This window comes from Balaenoptera physalus (genome assembly GCF_965194825.1).
Source record: "Balaenoptera physalus genome assembly, chromosome: 9".
In the NCBI taxonomy this organism is placed as follows: domain Eukaryota; kingdom Metazoa; phylum Chordata; class Mammalia; order Artiodactyla; family Balaenopteridae; genus Balaenoptera; species Balaenoptera physalus.
This window is the reverse complement of record NC_138888.1, coordinates 61,532,933-61,553,487: the sequence shown is the minus strand read 5'-3', so window position 1 is coordinate 61,553,487 and position 20,555 is coordinate 61,532,933. Positions and strand designations below refer to the sequence as shown.

The 20,555-nt window shown below is 35.6% G+C and overlaps 1 protein-coding gene across 5 annotated transcripts in view; it reads right to left on the bottom strand.

The window, feature by feature from the left end:
* Nucleotides 1–1,292: 1,292 nt before the first annotated feature.
* The window catches only part of MMS22L (MMS22 like, DNA repair protein), a 140,839-nt gene continuing 121,576 nt past the window's right edge, over nt 1,293–20,555 (bottom strand). For 3 of the 5 annotated variants that reach the window (XM_082475093.1, XM_082475095.1, XM_082475094.1), the window contains 6 exons: nt 18,948–19,117; nt 16,510–16,721; nt 13,540–13,703; nt 3,594–3,690; nt 2,027–2,194; nt 1,293–1,554 (listed from right to left, as the gene is read on the bottom strand). In XM_082475093.1, coding sequence (XP_082331219.1) covers nt 1,461–1,554; nt 2,027–2,194; nt 3,594–3,690; nt 13,540–13,703; nt 16,510–16,721; nt 18,948–19,117 — 905 coding nt within the window. In that variant the 3' untranslated portion in view covers nt 1,293–1,460. Of the gene's footprint in view, nt 1,555–2,026; nt 2,195–3,593; nt 3,691–13,539; nt 13,704–16,509; nt 16,722–17,453; nt 18,811–18,942; nt 19,118–20,555 lie in introns of those variants that run through there. The other 2 variants (XM_082475096.1, XM_082475097.1) reach the window with 2 other exon arrangements.

Sequence of the window (20,555 nt, the reverse complement as noted above, 5' to 3'; positions counted from 1 at the left end):
TAAAAGATACTTCTTGAGTCAGAAAAGGGTTGAAATGTTTTCCTGAAGGAATAGTAGAACCATGATAAACACTAGATGCTCAAGAAAAAAACAAATTATTTCAAACTTAGCAAACATGACATGTAAGAAAACATTGAAAAGAAGTGGGGACTTCATCTAGGACATACCATTAGAGAAAGAGGAACAAAATTGAGAAGTGTTCTTCACCTTTGTGCATGAGATAGAGTGATCATGTCTGTACACCACTAAACAGAACACAGGTCAACAAATATATTCACATACATTTAAATTATATGATTATAATTATAAATCAATTATCCCACTGATTCCTACCAGAACATTGTGAAATTTAAAAAAGGGTTATTATTCATTTTTCTCCATGAAGGAACTGAGGCTCAGAAAGGTTAAGAACTTGCTCAAGGTCACAAAGCAGAGCTGGGTTTGAGATTCAGGGGGGTTCCCAACACTAAGATTGGAGCTCTTTTTACCAAATAATGCTCATTAGAAAAAGGAGTCAAGGACAAAAGTCCAACTGGTAGAATGAATCTGAATGAAATAGTTAAAGGGTTGAGAGATGAGCTGCTATAGGAAACTAAACTGGCTCCCTGCAAACATGAAAGATGCTAGTTTATAAGAGGCTCTAATTGAAGAGCAAGGAGATAAATCAGCTGACTTCTCAGACCTCTTCTGTTAATTCTGTAAACTTAAAAATTTCCAGAATATTATTTATTCTCTTTTCCTAAAGGCTCTTCTTGTTTATCCTCCTCCTGATCTGTCTTTTAATGACAACTCCAAACGAAAGGATGAGTAGAGGAAAACATCTGGCAACTGTTGGAACCCAAGTATTGATATAAACACTGTTGGTCCAAGTTAAAAAAAAATACATATTATCTGTATAATCATTTAGCCAGATTCAGTCTCATTCCTCATAGAGTTAAGTGTGCTTTGTAAGGATTTTATTAACTTGCCTCACGCATAGTATAAAAAAGGATAACAAATATACAGTTCTATCTCCTGACCACCCCTCCAAAAAAAAACCCCAGCATAGGGCAGCCAGGTAATTTGAAATAGTATCATAATAAAATATAACTCATAAGAAAACAAAAACAAAACAGAAATAAATTACTCACAAGGCAGAAAGTCACATTGCAGTAAAATGGCCATGGATCAACCAGTACAAACCTGCTTAGACATACACAAATAACACTCCCAGCTAGGAAAAGTTTCTTTAGTTTCACTAAATCCTCTTCAAAATAGAATGCAGTTTTACCAAGTTCCAAAGCTCCTATAACATTTAATTAACTTTTATTTCCTTATTTATATACTTTATACTTACAGATATGAAAGGAAAAAATCCTAGAAAGTATTTTTAACAGAACATTATACAATTAATTAAAAGTAGGAGTCAGAATGGTGCAAAGTGACTTTAGATAATAGTTATAATTAACATTGAGGATGAATCACAAAATAGATTCAATATTATCATCTTTTAGTCTCTGTATCTCATCTTGTCCCACTTGTCCTAGGTGAGATAAAAGTTTGCTATAGGCTTCCCTGTAAAGAAAAAAGAAAAGAAGACAGATATATATTTACTACCTTTTCCATTATTTTTCATTTAAGTCTTTACAAACTGAGCCTGCCTGAATGTCTACTTGTCTATACACACCATACACGATCTGATTAAAGTACTTTGATTCTTTAACATACTACTTTTGGACATATGAATTATAGTATGAGTACTGACCCTTCTAAAACAATTTCTTTAGGAAATACAGACTTATACACCCCCGCCATGTTTCATTACTCTGAACAGTCCAGCATTATCTTCAGCTGGGTTGTAATCTATTAAAAAAAAAAAACCTTGATCTATTTCTGACCAAAACCCATATTATCTAGTTGAGTCACTAATCTTATTCACTGGAACACACTCCAAATTTTTATAAGCGGAAAATAGGCCATCTCTAGAAAATGAATCTAGATTTCATAATCATTGTCCGAAAGGATATAATCAAATTATCAAACATACCTTTGTGCAATATTTCTGCCAAGGCCCCATTTCCGCTCTGAACTCTTCAGAGATTGAGTAAGGGTAGAAATCAAGTGGATAACAACCTGTTGGTCCAATGCTGCTACTGTTTCTAAAATGCTGTAAATCTGATAATCATATCTCATACCATAATCCTCGATAAATTTCCTGAAAGTAAAACAAGTTACTTAGAATTACTTCTGGGGCAATTCCTTGGGCTGGTATCTGTATGGCAACAAGCTGTAACCTGAACACAAGAAAGATCATTTCATGTAAGATTACCGTAAGGATTTAGATGCCATATGAACACTATTTAACACTTGAAAATAAAGAACAGAAATGGCTTCAGTATGAGCTGTGACCAGAGTGGCGGCATTAGGAGGGAAAGGAAAGAGCTGGAATCCCAGGAGGAAGAATAAGGGGGAAAAATCTAATCTCAGGGACTTTTTTGCTATAGTGTGCATGCTGAAATCTAGGTGGTAAGGATGTAGAAGAGACTAAAACAGTGAAGAGTCCAGTTTCCTAGTTATTTTGTATATCTTTTAGTTATTGCTATCTGTAGATAAATCAAACAATATTTCTATGAGGAAAGCAAGTTATTTGAAATAATTTTTATATTCCTTAACTGATCAAGAGACTTTAGACCCATAGAAAACCTTTTATTAATAAGAATTATATATTTTAATACTAAAATTTCCACTCTCTCCCCCCAAGAAAATAAAAGTCACCTAGCTCAATAAATTGTACTTAACAAACATGCAATCTTTGTTCATATAAAAAAATCCTTCCTCCTCTCTTAGGGCTTTACAGTTTTCATAAATCCAGTATTTATTTCAAATGATCACAATTTAAATAAACTGTAAACAACTGACAAGTGCCAACTATGTGATGAGAAAGAAAACTGAGGAATCAAAAATCTAACATAGAATGAAGGAAATGGACCCAAACTATTTATCATGGTAGTGCTAGGGTAGAGATACATGAAATAAAGGTGAACTGGTAGAAACTGTGAGAAAGAAATACTTAAAAGTACTGCCCTAACAGAAAGCATAAGACTCTATATGGTGCAAGGCAGGAAAATAAAAACAAAACAGAAAATGTTTCTCAAGTTGCAGTTATTCTTGTGGAGGAACAAAAGATCTACAAAGTCTATGCTTCACAATTACATACAATGGAGCTTTCTGGGTCCACAGCATCTAAAGTGAGTAGGAAAACCAGTGACAGGCACTTCCACAGTGGATCGTGAGTAGCATGTTTAGCAGCTCCAAAGCCTGTACACCTGTCATCATGACTCACGTTTCCCACTTTTTCCTCTTAAACACATGCAAGAATCTTCCTTACTAAATTCTCAGGTAATTTTAAGTTAGCTCACTTATCTTTCTCCTTGGTACTTTTATTTTTTAATAAAACAACACAACATAGCAAAACTACTGCCAAAAATACAATAAATGAAACTACAAACAAGTAGTAACACATTATGTTTTGGATAATTAGTTATTTAAAAAACATGTTGGCTGTCAAATGGCTGGCAAGAGTCTTCTTGCCAGTTGGCATATTTTCCAGTTACCTAAACACAGAAGTCAGCTGGGCGGCAGGTTCTCCTCCTGACCCCACTTGGCATGCTTTGACCATGTATTGCAGGTTCTCGGTGGCCAGCCTTTTAACTAGGAGGAAAATTTACAGCATTACACATTTTGTCTGATTTGACCATCTGGATCCTCATTTTTATGAGCACTCTAGATTTAGAAAAACATGTTGTTTTCTTAAAGTATCTACATGCTTTTTTGTTATTTTTCAAAGCGAAATAGTTATGAGCTTTTGTTTTGTTCTAAAGTCTCCCTATCTTCCATTTTAAGAAAATATAAAACACTTAACAGTCTATTTTTTACAACCCTGTAACTGAAAAAACACATGTGAAGGTTAAGTCTTTCTGTTAGAAAAGAACCCATATTCAAAAACACTCCAGTATCCTAACCTTGCAAGCACTGTTACATACTGATTAAAGATAACCTTTAATAATTCAGCTGATTTAGAGACAAGCAGGTTGATTTTTTAAATTCATAAGCATATTCCTCCCACTACCAAACATATATGTAGAAAATTAGAAACTAACAGTTTACCTTCACTTAAATTAGCAATATATATATATAAAATCAACTATTTGTGATGCTAATTTCATTTTGAAAGAGAGCAAAGTTACAAAAAGAACATTTATGTTCTTTCAGTATTTAACCAAATCCTTTACAACTGTGCACTTGTACATAAAAACGGCAACAACAACAAAAAAATCAACAAAGAATGTAGAAAATTCACCATGTTCCAAGTGCTAATACATTTTTGTTATGCTGTTTTTGGAACATTAAATATGAGTAGCTGGGGAAAAAATTACTTTCTCTAAGAACAAGGAAAATTTCAGAAACTGTAATCCACTATGCCAAGAGTACAAAACATGTGATGCACATGAAGTTAAATTAATTAAAATGAAGTAGCAGATAATGTTTTCCATAGCATGATAATAGTGGATAAGGAAGATATAGCATACTTGTCTTTATTGAGCAAATAAGTTCTCATATTAGATGCAATTCTAAAGCCAGTAAAACTGTTTCTTTTTAAAGATGTTTTCTTGAAAAAAACAAAAAACCCACAAGTTCTTCTGTGGAAAAAGTACCAGAACATGAAGAAACAGCCTTCACAAAGTATTAACAGTAAGCATTGTTTTTTAAAAATAACAGCTTTATTGAGGTATAATTCACACATAAAAACCAACCTTTTGAAGTGTACAACTCATTGGTTTTTAGTATATTCATAAGAACTGTGAAGTTATCACCACTATCTAATTTCAGAACATTTTCATCACCTCCCCCCAAAACCTTACACCTATTAGCAATCTTTCCCCATTTTCTTCCTCCCCCAGTCCCTGGAGGCACTGATCTACTATCTGTCTCTACGGATTGTCTATTCTGGGAATTTCATATAGATGGAATCATACAACATGTGGTCTTATGTGACTGCCTTCTTTTCACTCAGCATAATGTTTTTTTGTTTTTGTTTTTTTTTCACTTACAAATTTTTATTTATTTATCTATTTATTTACTTTTGATTATACAATGCAGTGTTAACATCAACTATAGTTTCTAACCTATCCATTAGATTCTCAGACCTTATTCATCCTATAACTGGAAGTTCATACACTTTTTTTTTAAAACATTTTTATTGGAGTATAATTGCTTTACAAATGGTGTGTTAGTTTCTGCTTTAAAACAAAATGAATCAGTTATACATATACTTATATCCCCGTATCTCTTCCCTCTTGCGTCTCCCTCCCTTCCACCCTCCCTATCCCACCCTTCCAGCTGGTCACAAAGCAACGAGCTGATCTCCCTGTGCTACGCGACTGCTTCCCACTAGCTATCTATTTTACATTAGGTAGTGTATATATGTCCATATATACACTACCACTCTCTCACTTTGTCCCAGCTTACCCTTCCGCCTCCCCATATCCTCAAGTCCATCCTCCAGTAGGTCGGCGTCTTTATTCCCATCTTGCCCCTAGGTTCTTCATGACTTTTTTTTTTTTAGACTCCATATATATGTGTTAGCATACGGTATTTTTTGCTCTCCTTCTGACTTACTTCACTCTGTATGACAGACTCTAGGTCCATCCACCTCACTACGAATAAATTAATTTCATTTCTTTTTATGGCTGAGTAATATTCCATTGTATATATGTGCAACATCTTCTTTATCCATTCATCTGTTGATGGACACTTAGGTTGCTTCCATGTCCTGGCTATTGTAAATAGAGCTGCAATGAACATTGTGGTACATGACTCTTTTTGAATTATGGTTTTCTCAGGGTATATGCCCAGTAGTGGGTTGCTGGGTCGTATGGTAGTTCTATTTTTAGTTTTTTAAGGAACCTTCATACTGTTCTCCATAATGGCTGTATCAATTTACATTCCCACCAACAGTGTATGAGGGTTCCCTTTTCTCCACACCCTCTCCAGCATTTATTGTTTGTAGATTTTTTTGATGATGGCCATTCTGACCGGTGTGAGGCGATACCCCATTGTAGTTTTGATTTGCGTTTCTCTAATGATTAGTGATGTTGAGCATTCTTTCATGTGTTTGTTGGCAATCTGTATATCTTCTTTGGAGAAATGTCTATTTAGGTCTTCTGCCCATTTTTGGATTTTTTTTTTTGATATTGAGCTGCATGAGCTGCTTGTAAATTTTGGGGATTAATCCTTTGTCAGCTGCTTCATTTGCAAATATGTTCTCCCATTCTGAGGGTTGTCTTTTTGTCTTGTTTATGGTTTCCTTTGCTGTGCAAAAGCTTTTAACTTTCATTAGGTCCCATTTGTTTATTTTTGTTTTTATTTCCATTTCTCTAGGAGGTGGGTCAAAAAGGATCTTGCTGTGATTTATGTCATAGAGTGTTCTGCCTATGGTTTCCTCTAAGACTTTGATACTGTCTGGCCTTACATTTAGGTCTTTAATCTATTTTGAGTTTATTTTTGTGTATGGTGTTAGAGAGTGTTCTAATTTCATTCTTTTACAGGTAGCTGGTCCAGTATCCCCAGCATCACTTATTGAAGAGGCTGTCTTTTCTCCATTGTATATTCTTGCCTCCTTTATCAAAGATAAGGTGACCATATGCGCGTGGGTTTCTCTCTGGGCTTTCTATCCTGTTCCATTGATCTATATTTCTGTTTTTGTGCCAGTACCATACTGTCTTGATTACTGTAGCTTTGTAGTATAGTCTGAAGTCAGGGAGCCTATTCCTCCAGCTCCGTTTTTCGTTCTCAAGATTGCTTTGGCTATTTGGGGTCTTTTATGTTTCCATACAAATTGTGAAATTCTTTGTTCTAGTTCTGTGAAAAATGTCAGTGGTAGTTTGATAGGGATTGCATTGAATCTGTAGATTGCTTGGGTAGTATAGTCATTTTCACAATGTTGATTCTTCCAATCCAAGAACATGGTATATCTCTCCATCTATTTGTATCACCTTTAATTTCTTTCATCAGTGTCTTATAATTTTCTGCATACAGGTCTTTTGTCTCCTTAGGTAGGTTTATTCCTAGATATTTTATTCTTTTTGTTGCAATGGTAAATGGGAGTGTTTTCTTAATTTCACTTTCAGATTTTTCATCATTAGTGTATAGGAATGCAAGAGATTGCTGTGCATTAATTTTGAATACTGCTACTTTACCAAATTCATTGATTAGCTCTAGTAGTTTTCTGGTAGCATCTTTAGGATTCTCTATGTACAGTATCATGTCATCTGCAAACAGTGACAGCTTTACTTCTTCTTTTCTGATTTGTATTCCTTTTATTTCTTTTTCTTCTCTGATTGCTGTGGCTAAAAATTCCAAAACTATGTTGAATAACAGTGGTGAGAATGGGCAACCTTGTCTTGTTTCTGATCTTAGTGGAAATGGTTTCAGTTTTTCACCACTGAGGACAATGTTGGCTGTGGGTTTGTCATCCATGGCCTTATTTTGTTAAGTTCCTGCTATGCCTACTTTCTGGAGGGTTTTGATCATAAATGGGTGTTGAATTTTGTCAAAAGCTTTCTCTGCATCTATTGAGATGATCATATGGTTTTCCCCCTTCAATTTGTTAAAATGGTGTATCACATTGATTGATTTGCGTATAATGAAGAATCCTTGCATTCCTGGGATAAACCCCACTTGATCATGGTGTATGATCCTTTTAATGTGCTGTTGGATTCTGTTTGCTAGTATTTTGCTGAGGATTTTTGCATCTATGTTCATCAGTGATATTGTCTGTAGTATTCTTTTTTAGTGCCATCTTTGTCTGGTTTTGGTATCAGGGTGATGGTGGCCTCGTAGAATGAGTTTGGGAGTGTTCCTCCCTCTGCTATATTTTGGAAGAGTTTGAGAAGGATAGCTGTTAGCTCTTCTCTAAATGTTTGATAGAATTCGCCTGTGAAGCCATCTGGTCCTGGGCTTTTGTTTGTTGGAAGATTTTTAATCACAGTTTCAATTTCAGTGCTTGTGACTGGTCTGTTCATATTTTCTATTTCCTCCTAGTTCAGTCTCGGAAGCTTGTGCATTTCTAAGAATTTGTCCATTTCTTCCAGGTTGTCCATTTTATTGGCATATAGTTGCTTGTAGTAATCTCTCATGATCCTTTGTATTTCTGCAGTGTCAGTTGTTACTTCCCCTTTTTCATTTCTAATTCTATTGATTTGAGTCTTCTCCGTTTTTTCTTGATGAGTCTGGCTAATGATCAATTTTGTTTATCTTCTCAAGGAACCAGCTTTTAGTTTTATTGATCTTTACCACTGTTTCCTTCATTTCTTTTTCATTTATTTCGATCTGATCTTTATGATTTCTTTCGTTCTGCTAACTTTGGGGGTTTTTGTTCTTCTTTCTCTAGTTACTTTAGGTGTAAGGTTAAGTTGTTTATTTGAGATGTTTCTTAAGGTAGGAGTGTATTGCTATAAACTTCCCTATTAGAACTGCTTTTGCTGCATCCCATAGGTTTTGGGTCATCGTGTTTTCATTGTCATTTGTTTCTAGGTATTTTTTGATTTCCTCTTTGATTTCTTCAGTGATCTCTTGGTTATTAAGTAGCATATTGTTAGGCGTCCATGTGTTTGTATCTTTTACAGATTTTTTCCTGTAATTGATATCTAGTCTCATAGCATTGTGGTCAGAAAAGATACTTGATACGATTTCAATTTTCTTAAATTTACCAAGGCTTGATTTGTGACCCAAGATATGATTTATCCTGGAGAATGTTCCATGAGCACTTGAGAAGAAAGTGTATTCTGTTGTTTTTGGATGGAAGGTCCTATAAATATCAATTAAGTCCATCTTGTTTAATGTATCATTTAAAGCTTGTGTTTCCTTATTTATTTTCATTTTGGATGATCTTTCCATTGGTGAAAGTGGGGTGTTAAAGTCCCCTACTATGATTGTGTTACTGTCGATTTCCCCTTTTATGGCTGTTAGCCTTTGCCTTATGTATTGAGGTGCTCCTATGTTGGGTGTATAAATATTTACAATTGTTATATCTTCTTCTTGGATTGATCCCTTGATCATTATGCAGTGTCCTGTCTCTTGTAATAGTCTTTGTTTTAAAGTCTATTTTGTCTGATATGAGAATTGCTACTCCAGCTTTCTTTTGATTTCCATTTGCATGGAATATCTTCTTCCATCCCCTGAGTTTCACTCTGTATGTGTCCCTAGGTCTGAAGTGGGTCTCTTGTAGACAGCATATATACGGGCCTTGTTTTTGTATCCATTCAGCTAGTCTATGTCTTTTGGTTGGAGCATTTAATCCATTTGCATTTAAGGTAATTATCGATATGTATGTTCCTATTACCATTTTCTTAATTGTTTGGGGTTTGTTATTGTAGGTCTTTTCCTTCTCTTTTGTTTCCTGACTAGAGAAGCTCCTTTAGCATTTGTTGTAAAGCTGATTTCGTTGTGCTGAATTCTCTTAGCTTTTGCTTGTCTGTAAAGGTTTTAATATCTCCGTCAAATCTGAATGAGATCCTTGCTGGATAGAGTAATCTTGGTTGTAGGCTTTTGCCTTTCATCACTTTAAATATGTCCTGCCACTCCCTTCTGGCTTGCAGAGTTTCTGCTGAAAGATCAGATGTTAACCTTATGGGGATTCCCTTGTATGTTATGTGCTGTTTTTCCCTTGCTGCTTTTAATATTTTTTCTTTGTATTTTATTTTTGATAGTTTGATTAATATGTGTCCTGGCGTGTTTCTCCTTGGATTTATCCTGTATGGGACTCTCTGTGCTTCCTGGACTTGATTAACTATTTCCTTTCCCATATTAGGGAAGTTTTCAAGTATAATCTCTTCAAATATTTTCTCAGTCCCTTTCTTTTTCTCTTCTTCTTCTGGGACCCCTATAATTCGAATGTTGGTGTGTTTAATATTGTCCCAGAGGTTTCTGAGACTGTCCTCAATTCTTTTCATTCTGTTTTCTTTTTTCTGCTCTGCAGTAGGTATTTCCACTATTTTATCTTCCAGGTCACTTATCCATTCTTCTGCCTCAGTTATTCTGCTATTGATCCCTTCTAGAGAATTTTTTTTTTATTAATTAATTTACTTATTTTTTGGCTCTGTTGGGTCTTCGTTTCTGCGCGAGGGCTTTCTATAGTTGTGGCAAGACGGGCAGCTCGCGCCCATCTCTGGAGCTCGTTTAGGCGGCGCTCTGAATCCCCTCTCCTCGCGCACCAGGAAACAAAGAGGCAAGAAAAAGTCTCTTGCCTCTTCAGCAGGTTCAGACTTTTTCCCGGACTCCCTCCCGGCTAGCCGTGGCACACTAGCCCCTTCAGGCTGTGTTCACGCAGCCAACCCCAGGACTCTCCCTGGGATCCGACTGAAGCCGGAGCCTCAGTTTCCAGCCCCCGCCCGTCCCAGCGGGTGAGCAGATAAGCCTCTCGGGCTGGTGAGTGCTGGTCGGCACTGATCCTCTGTGCGGGAATCTCTCCGCTTTGCCCTCTGCACCCCTGTTGCTGCGCTCTCCTCCGTGGCTCTGAAGTTCCCCCACTCCGCCACCCACAGTCTCTGCCCGTGAAGGGGCTTCCTAGTGTGTGGAAACCTTTCCTCCTTCACAGCTCCCTGCCACTGGTGCAGGTCCCATCCCTATTCTTTTGTCTCTGTTTTTTCTTTTTTCTTTTGCCCTATCCAGGTACATGGGGAGTTTCTTGCCTTTTGGGAGGTCTGAGGTCTTCTGCCAGAGTTCAGTAGGTGTTCTGTAGGAGTTGTTCCACATGTAGGTGTATTTCTGATGTATTTGTGGGGAGGAAGGTGATCTCCACGTCTTACTCTTCTGCCATCTTGAAGGAAGTTCATCCAGCATAATGTTTTGAGATTCATCCATGTTACAGAATTTGTTAGTACTTCAATCCTTTTCATGGTTGAATAATATTCCACTGTATGGATTTACTTCATCTTGTTTATCAATTCATTAGTTGATGGACATTTGGGTTGTTTCCATTTTGGGGTATTATGGATAACACTGCAACGAGCATTAGTGTACAGGGTTTCTTAAAAAAAAATCTGTCATCTTTATTTCATTAATTGAACTGAGCGTTTCTTAAAAAACTGGGTTATCCTTTTTTAGTTTTTTTAAAAAATAACTGCTTTATTGTCATATAATTTATATACTATACAATTCACCCATTTAACATGTACAATTCAATGGTTTTTAGTATAATCACAGAACTGTGCAACCATCTGCTTATACCTCCAATAAATCTATCATTCTCTCACCTATTGCCTTTCAACCACAAACTCCACTGTTTTTGACAGCACCCTCAAGCTTGAACTTTTTCACACTTTGTTGCAAATGCAGTCAGTTCCTTTGGGAGAGATTCAGAGTTCTCTATCCTATGGTTTTCTCCCATTCCCAGGCAAAACTCAGAGGTGTAGCTCTGGTGCTGGGTACAGGGACCATGGTGTCCACTACTTTCTGAGTGACATACCCACTTTAGGTGCTGAATGCTTCTGGAAGGAGGGGTATTAGCCACAGGTCGTCTTGGCATAGAATCTCCACCTCTAAGCTGGAGCAAGGACAATCAATGCCCCAGTATTCTCATTGGTGCCATACTCAGTATAGTGTACCCATCCCACGAGTGGGGGCTGAAGGGAAGAATGAAGGCCCCACTTCTCACCCACACTCCCCTGGAATACAGCCTTACCATCAGGTAGCTCGGAGGCAGAATGAGAAACACTGATATCCTGCCTCTCACAGGAAGACAGCCCTCCTACTGGGAGCTGTGGGGAGACGGAACTCTAGTTATTTAATTTACCAGTCTAAATTTACCAGAGTTTCCATCTTATCTTACTGAGCTAGGAGGAGAGAAGGGAGTAGTCTTGGTTCAAATATCAAAGACTTGCTGTTCCTACCAAGCTTCAGTATATTTTCTTAAATAATGTTTCTCCATTTGTTTTGTACCCTCAGGACCATTTCCAGAGAATTTAAATGCTCTCTTTTAAATAATTTTCACCAGTTTTTCTGGGGAGCAGGGCTGCAGAGCTCCTCATGTTGTCATGCTGGAAGTGGAACTCATCAAGCTCTGATATACAGGTATTTTGAGTGGACATATGTTTAAAATACTCTTGGACATGTATCTAGGAATGGAACTGCTGTGTCATTTAGTAACACTACCTTTCTACGATTTTACACACTGTCCTTCTAAACACTGAGACGACAAGGAGAGTCAGAATTTTCTCTGAGCCAATCACACAAACCTGTGTTTAACACTGTTTCTTCAGCTTACAAAGACGGCCATGTGGAGACAGAGCATTCTGTATGCCTTCTATTTGGAACACACGATGCACCACTAGCTAGAGATGAGCAGCAAAATTCCCCTCCCAAACCCTGATCTCCTGCATGATAAATATTACTCTCAATGAAACAAGGGGCTAATTAAAATGCTATACTGTCTGCTCTGTCTCAAATTTTGTACTGTATAATACAACAGGCTTTCACTGAAATTAGAAGTATGCAAACATTTTCAAAGAAGGTAAAATTTCTAAAGAAGAGTCTGGGGTCTATCTCTGGATATTCTTCACTGAAGAGGTGTTACTATCAAGTAAGGGTATTTTATATTAACATAATACAACATTTTTCACAAAAGCAAGCTTGGAAGCAGAGATGAACATTTTAAACATCAAAATAATGTGGATTAAAACAAAATATGCATAAATTTTTTAGATAAAACAAAACATTTCAAAGAGCTGTTTGAGCTTTCAGCTACCACTTTTCTGCCCTCATATTCTTTAGGATATACACTGTACTCAATTATCACAGTAGTTAGAAGTACTTAGGTAGAAGCATGTGAGAAGCCTGCCCCAAACAATCACATTATAATGACAAATGCACAAACACACACACACACACACACACTCACCCCATCCTATTTATACTAAAAACCCCTTCAGGATAGAACTATAGCCACTATTCTGCATATTCCCAATAAGCTTATTAAAGCATGCTACTCACAGGGGGGACTAAATACGTAACATTTTAAAGCCATCACTGGCAGTAAGGCTGACGAGACTGAAAACAAACGGATCAATGGATCCTTACAGGTTTGCCCAGAGATCAGCTTACATATTCCAGCAGAAACCTGAACAGGAGAAAGTATGCTGACCCTTCACCACTTGATATTTAATAAGTTGCATTTAATACTGGAGTCTGATTGAACAAAAATTAAATAAACTTAAACTATTTGTCTGGGAGAAAAAAAAAAATAAAACCGAACTAGACTGAAACATGTCACTTTTTAATCATTTTATCATGCCCAACCTCAGCTATTGGCTAGAGTTTGTTCTTTAGCCATGATATAATCAAACTGATATAAAATAACCATATATTTTAAATATAACCATATATTTTAAACATAATCTAAAATAACCATTATATAACTGTTGATTTAACTGATAGGAAAGAATACACTCTTAATTTGTGAACATAAAAGTATAACAAACACAGACTCGTAAACGAACTAACCTTGAGGTTCACTGACCAACACCAAGCATTTTAATACTCCAGGGAGGAGTAGTTCAACCTCGGAAACATCAATGTTAGTTTCCTTAACAAGGTGGAGGATGAAGGCCAGAATGGATGCTAAGCGAGGAGGGAGCAAGGATCCTTTAAACTCAAAGTAGGATTTCCTGAAAAGAAGCACAATTGTATTTTTCCTTCTCTTTAAAGTTTTAATAGAGCAGAATCAAATGTCATACACTTTAAAGAAACTGGCCTATTTTAGCTCCCAAATTAGTAAAACACAATTTTTAAATAGTATGTATATTTTACCATGTTTTCTTCAAACCTAAGATTTTTGAAGCAATGACTGCACATCCTTTTGGCGTGCTATAAGGGCCAAAGCAGAATACAGATACAAACAAAATATAAAGCAACCTGGTCTTAAAATATACTTAATACACTTAATCAAAATCTAAACAAAATCTAACTTTCTAATATAAGCTTGATCTCCTCTATCAGCTCCTCAATGATGCAACATTTCCTCTAATGTCAAATTTGTGTAAAGATTCTCTCCTCATATTTATTTATTTAGGGATTTGAAAGGGGGTCTTATTTTTCCAAATAAATAAGAGGACTATACTAGAAATCATCTTCTCATTCCAGCCTACCTCCTTCCTTCTCTTATGAAGTAAAAGAATCAGAGAGGTAATTTAGGATTTAATATCGTCTCTTAAAGCAGGACAATTTTTAGCATTCGAACTCAACAGAGGTCATAAAGATAATTTATCTGATTCATTTTTGTGTCTCTACCTCTTAGAACAGGTCTCAGCTCATAATGTGTTCAGTGTACTTTTTTTAAGTGAATAAATGAAAGTGAAAATTGTTCAGTTTCTAAAAAGTCAAGACAATATGAATAAGTGTCAGATATAGCTAAATCTAAGCTAGACATCTAAATATACTTGCAAAGCAATAATAATTTGCCAAAATGGGGCATAGAAATCACTAAAGATTATAAATTCCTTAAGGGCAGAACTATGCCTTCATCATTTCTACTCTATACAATGACTTCCAACAAACATTACATATTACAAAATTCATTCATTCTTTGAGGGGCAAGGGCTTTTTATCTGTTTTGTTTAATAATGAATTCCCAACGCCTAGAAAAAACATTTATTTAGTACATGGTGTGCCAGGTACAAGTCTAAGAACAAGAGTGTAAAATATGGTTTCTGAAAGCATGGGGTTCACTGTCCAGTGGAAAAGTTAGATTAAAAAAAAAAAAGGACAATTATAATACAGTGTGACAGGTGCTTTGAAAGATAATCCCAGAATTCTTAGGAATTCAGTAGAAGGGGTCCTAAGATGGGGAACTCCAGGAGTAGAAAAGCTTGGAATAGAGGAAGTCATAGGAGGCAATCTCTATTTCTTTCCTGAGTGTTTAAAAAAACAGAAAAATGAATTGTTACATGTTTAGGTCTTCAGCTAGAAATCATAAGAAAAACATTTTTACTGTATACAAAGTAAATAGGAAAGTCAAGGAAAGCAGCCAAGATCCTAAACACTGGGCTTTAACGACTTTAAGACCTTAAGGATTTGATTTCACTTCAGCACTTGTCATTTGGTTTGTACTAAAATTACCTATGCAATGTCTCAAACACAGTGGTAGCGTACTATAATATTGTTGGAAATTCAGATACAAGTCAGGCAAAAATATCATGATTCTGTGAATTGAATCATAAAGAGCACGTGACTCCAGAAGAAGGAAAGAAGCATCATGGTACACTGAGATATTAGGTGTAGGTCTCATAAAGTCTAGGTAGTGTTTAGCCCAGAGGGATGGCATTTTAATGGAGAAAATGGTATGAACAAAGCTGTGATGTAGGGAGATGTAAAGCATTTTGGGGGGTGATAATTAAACCCATCTCATTAGGGCTTGTATCAATATATGATGCCATATGTATTACATTTGGAAAAGTTAAGTGACAGATCACGGAGAGCTAAGGAGTATGGAGTTTATTCCACAGGTGAAAAAAGAGTGAATAAAGGTTTGAAGGCAGGGAAGTGTCATACTGGAACAATATTTTAGGAAAAGTAATCTGGGGGAATTGTTTAGGTGGGACTGGAAGCAAAGACAAGAGATAGTGAAAGTAGTTAGGACACTGGCAATAGTCCAGGTATAATGTGATAAGAGAAAAGACATGTGAAAAGGGAAGGAAACAATCATTTGCCAAAGGCTGGAAAAGGGGAGGGAACAAAGAATATAAAGCTTTCAAACCTGAGTAACAGAACACTAGCAACACACAGAAAAGCTCAGAAGGGAGAACAGATCTTAGACATGGGATTCTGTCATGTGAGGTGATGGATAATATCAGGACATTAATGCTACCAGATCATTAAAAACACAGGAAAAAAAACTAGACAAGAATAATCTATATCACCACAGCATCTTAAAGTTTAAAAACTAATTTCACGTGAAGCTAAATACCTCATGAAGATAAAAAAAAAAAGATAATTTCTACTGTTATAGTTAAAAGATATTGGAGTTTAGTAGAAAACCTAAGAAGTTTCATTGATTCATCTGTCTAATAATAAACTGAGTTATTAAGACAGAGTAGACTAACAAAAATAGGACTTCATATTGCTTCTTTTTTCATATTAGCATTTATCTTTTCACTTAACCATCTTTTATAAAATACAATTACTTCATTTTGTACAGTACAAAATACAATTAGTGTTTATCTGATGAAAAAAATATATATACCTTTGGGATGTATATAAGAAAAATAATAGCTTCATAGAGAAAACAAGCAATATAAAGAGCACTGTCTCAGGCTGACAAGTCATTCTGGTAAATTCTTAGATAATGCTTCTCAGGAAAAAAAAGTTTCTAAGCTCAGTATCCTAAGGGATGCCAATACTTTTGAGACACTTTGTTATTTTTTTATAGAGAATAATAAATTGTAAATACCACCTATTTTTAATATTTAGATGTACCTTATGACTTGTACAACGCATTTCTTTAGAGATGACATCGGTGGAACAGTGGCTGAGTTTCTCAATGCCAACAAAACAGGATGTTGTCCAAGACCTAAAACATGTGGTGAAGCTGGAAGAAACCGCCCGATATACTGTTCAATAACATTCCCTAGTAACTGAGTCAAATAGGCATTTGGATTTTGAGACTGACAACACACGATACACATGCCCTACAGGAGAAAAAAAAAAAGAGAGAGAAATGCTAAAAGGTAAAGTTAAAAAAAAAATTTAGGAAGTTACTAATTTTGTCCCAAACATTTATATCAGAATTTGTAACTTATTACAATCAACAAGAACAACTTCCATCATCAACAGGTAATGTTTGTATGAAGCTCAGGGAGCAGATGAGCTTGGGTAACACCTATGCAGTGGTACCTAACCAAGCATATGTGTATTGGGGGCACACCCAGAGGAGGCAGGGGAGAAGAGTAGGAAGACAGATGAAGCTTCCTTCTGCCTCTCATCTTTAGAAAATTTCACCACCACACTCATCAGCTACATATATATGTACTACAAAGTTATAAAATACATTTTAGTCTATTTTTAAACTTATGGTACTGGTCATTTTGTCTGAGTAAGACTATAAAATTTATGCTAAAAATTTTCAATGTTAAGAAACGTGATAAATTTTTAAAAAATAACAAAAGGAGAGAAATGCAGAAGATTAAGACTCAGAATAATGACAATTTATTTTGAGGTTTTTATATGTCAGGCACTGTGCCACATGCTTTATATTCATTATTCCATTTAAATTTTTCAAAAAACAGCCCCACTGACTTAGTGTTATTTTGTCTCTGATTTTACAGCTGGAGAAATTGAGGTTTAGAGAAGTTAAGAGTTTGATCAAGGTCATACAGAACTCACAATGTCTTGTTATATGTCTGCTGATTTAATTCCTTCCATTTATATAGAAGTTAATGAGATACTTTCATATGGACTGCAGTATTTCATACTCACAAACAAACCGACACCCTGAGAAATAAAATTTTTTTCTGCTAATATTACTAAATATTGCATTTTACTAAATAATCACCAACAGAGCAACAAATTATGCTCTAAAAGTTCATTTATAATTTGGTACTTTGTGATTCACAATGTGGTTTTTCCAGAGAAATAATCAGAAATGAGTGTCATGTCTCCATTTTAACTATAAATGGTATTTACCCAATAGGAGATTTTTAAAGTTTATTTCTAATGAAAAATAGCACAGAGCTGTTAAAAACATAAGCACTTGAATAACAATTGAAAAAAAAAAAACCAAAAAAACCAATGGACTCTCCCACCCCTACAGAAGACAGATGAAGAAGAGGAAAAGCTCTGTTTGAGGAAAAACATGTTATATCAGAAGAAGATAAAGTAATAAATGGATACTTTTAAAAAAATTCTGAAGAGGAGAGCTTATACCTTTAAGAAATTAAAGATATAGCTCCAAGTCAGTTCTGCCAAATGGATAATTTACCAAAATTTTCAACTTAGGAAGTTTATAAGAATTCTTATTAAGTGGACTATTTTGGTTTCAGAGGGCCACATGGAGCAAGCACTCCACACTGTTATTGACATAAGCAGCCACCATGGAATCTAGGAAGTATTCTATTTCTGTTACTCTACAACACTCATACTCGGCAACTTTGTGACTGGAGATCCTAAATGTTTCTAAAATCTGCTGTGCACCTGTATACCCAGTGCCTTAGTTCAAAACCTTCAGATAATGAACTACTCACTACCTTCCAAGTCTCCAATCTAATCTCTACACCAACCTAAACGTTGACCAGAAACACCTTTCTAAAAGTGTAAATATGATATGTCACTCCCACTTTTTTGCCCAAAATCCATCAACAGTCCCCATGTGTTACAAGAACAAGTCCAAACTTCTTAGTATGCCACACAAAACCCTTCACTATGTGGCCCCTCCTGTATGAGCCTCCAGCCACACCAGAATTATTTGCTTTTTCCCCATGTGTCATGTTTTCTTATAGCTTATGCCCTGTACATGCTGTTCCCTCTGACAGGAACAGTCCTTCAACTCCTACCCACAGTGCTCTTTAATACCTAATATCCTTTACTACAGCTATCTTCTCTTGCATCTCCTCATCCCAGTCTGGCTGACGGATAGCTGAGGCCTCTAAGGAAAATACTGAGCACACTGCTGGGAGTGTCTCTGATGGTTGGTCTCTTCTCTCAACTTTAAGTTTCTTGAGGGTGGAGCTTTTGCCTCTTCCATCTTTGTATTCAGAGACCAAACCAAAAGGAATTTTAAACCTGTTCAATGGAAGTGCAACATCACACATGTACATTAGGATTACAATGTATGGTTTTGATATCTGCAATTAGTAAACTGTTTTAAGGCAGGTGTCAATTTTTTTTTTTTAACTTTTAAGTAGGCACACTTACTATACCTGGAGATACAAAGGAAGACTCTTCTGAATTGCAGTCAACATAGGTGCGGGCAGCTCCTTCTCTTGCTGTAATACTGTATGTGGCAGCAGTAAACAGTCTATGATCCGGAATAGTAATTTTTGGGCTTTAGAGGTGGCAAAGATCTGTGCCCATGATTTAACAAGAGTTCCTAACACAGAAGAGCAGTAAGAGAAATTATGGTTATCTTCTAACCAGAAAATTTTGTCTTTCCACTAAAAAAAAGTATATTTATAACACATAGGACCAAGTTAAAGTTGGCAATAGGAAGAAACATGTATTAAGAGTCAAAAGACTTATGCCAAGTATTTCGCTAAAGAGATAACTCTCTGAGTTCTGGGCCAAGAAAAACATACATTTCCTGAGCAACTGGCATTTAAAACATACACACAATGTGTGGTTATACATTATGTGAATATATAGATTGAATGTTGCAATTAACCAGATCTCTCTTTTTGCTTTGGTTGCTAGGAAACTCAGAGGCAAATTTACAGTTCAACTTTAAGAACACTGTAAGATCCTATATTATGCTTTTATGTATATATTCACTTTTCCCTGGGCTTCATCATGCTACTCTCCATTTTATTGATACCCTTATTTCTTCATATTTTACATTTAATTTACAGGCTGTCTCAACCCAGTTTGCAACAAGAAGAGGTATAACTAAATTTAATTGTTAAAGCAGGAAAAAAGATTAGCTGTAACATCTTGAAGCAATCACTTAACCTCCTGGAACTTCAGTTTTTATAAGTTTCAGTTATTTAACATGAGCAAAAAATGAATTTAAATTTTGATTCAAAAGAAGAGAAACAGACTTCTTTACTACATGAAATATATTATGGTTTCTTTGATGATGGGAGTCTGTCAATTGCTACATTTAATGATAGTAAAACTTATCAAATGAGCACCTTTTGTTTAATAAAGTAATTAAGAGCAGATATATACTTCCCTTTAGAGTATATTACTGCAATTGAGGCCTCCTTTACTGAAAAATGTGAATTTAAAAGGAGATTATTAAGCACTTGTCCAAACAGCAATGGTACATGTGCTGCATAAAATTTTATATTTTATTCCATCTTAGAAAAGCAAAAAAGATGATAAAATTCAAAGTCACTTCCATAAAACAAAAAGTTTAAAATTCAAGCTCTGAAGGAAAACAAAAATATGCTTATAGAAGGATATACAGATGTTTAAAAAAAGAAGAACCCAACTAATAATCACTTCTAAGAACAACAAACAGCAACATTAATCTTCTGTTGTAAAAGGAAATACAATAATCAATCATAAAGAAACACAATGCTCACTTAGCAATATTTTAAATAATGCTTGCTTCTCATTCTTCCAGTGAGTGAAAAATTTGAGAATGACAGCAATGTAAGAAAAGCTCACATTCTAAGCAACATTAGTATACCAGTAAGACGAACTGCCATCACCACCAACATCTGAAATGATTCATATCCCTCTTAAGTGTCACACAGGTATTAACTTATAAAGAGCAAGGACCTTCCAACCCAAAATGCATCATCTACCCTTGTATTTTATCTTGTGCAATGGTTAAAACACTTTGCTGAAGACCTTAAGTTTTATGA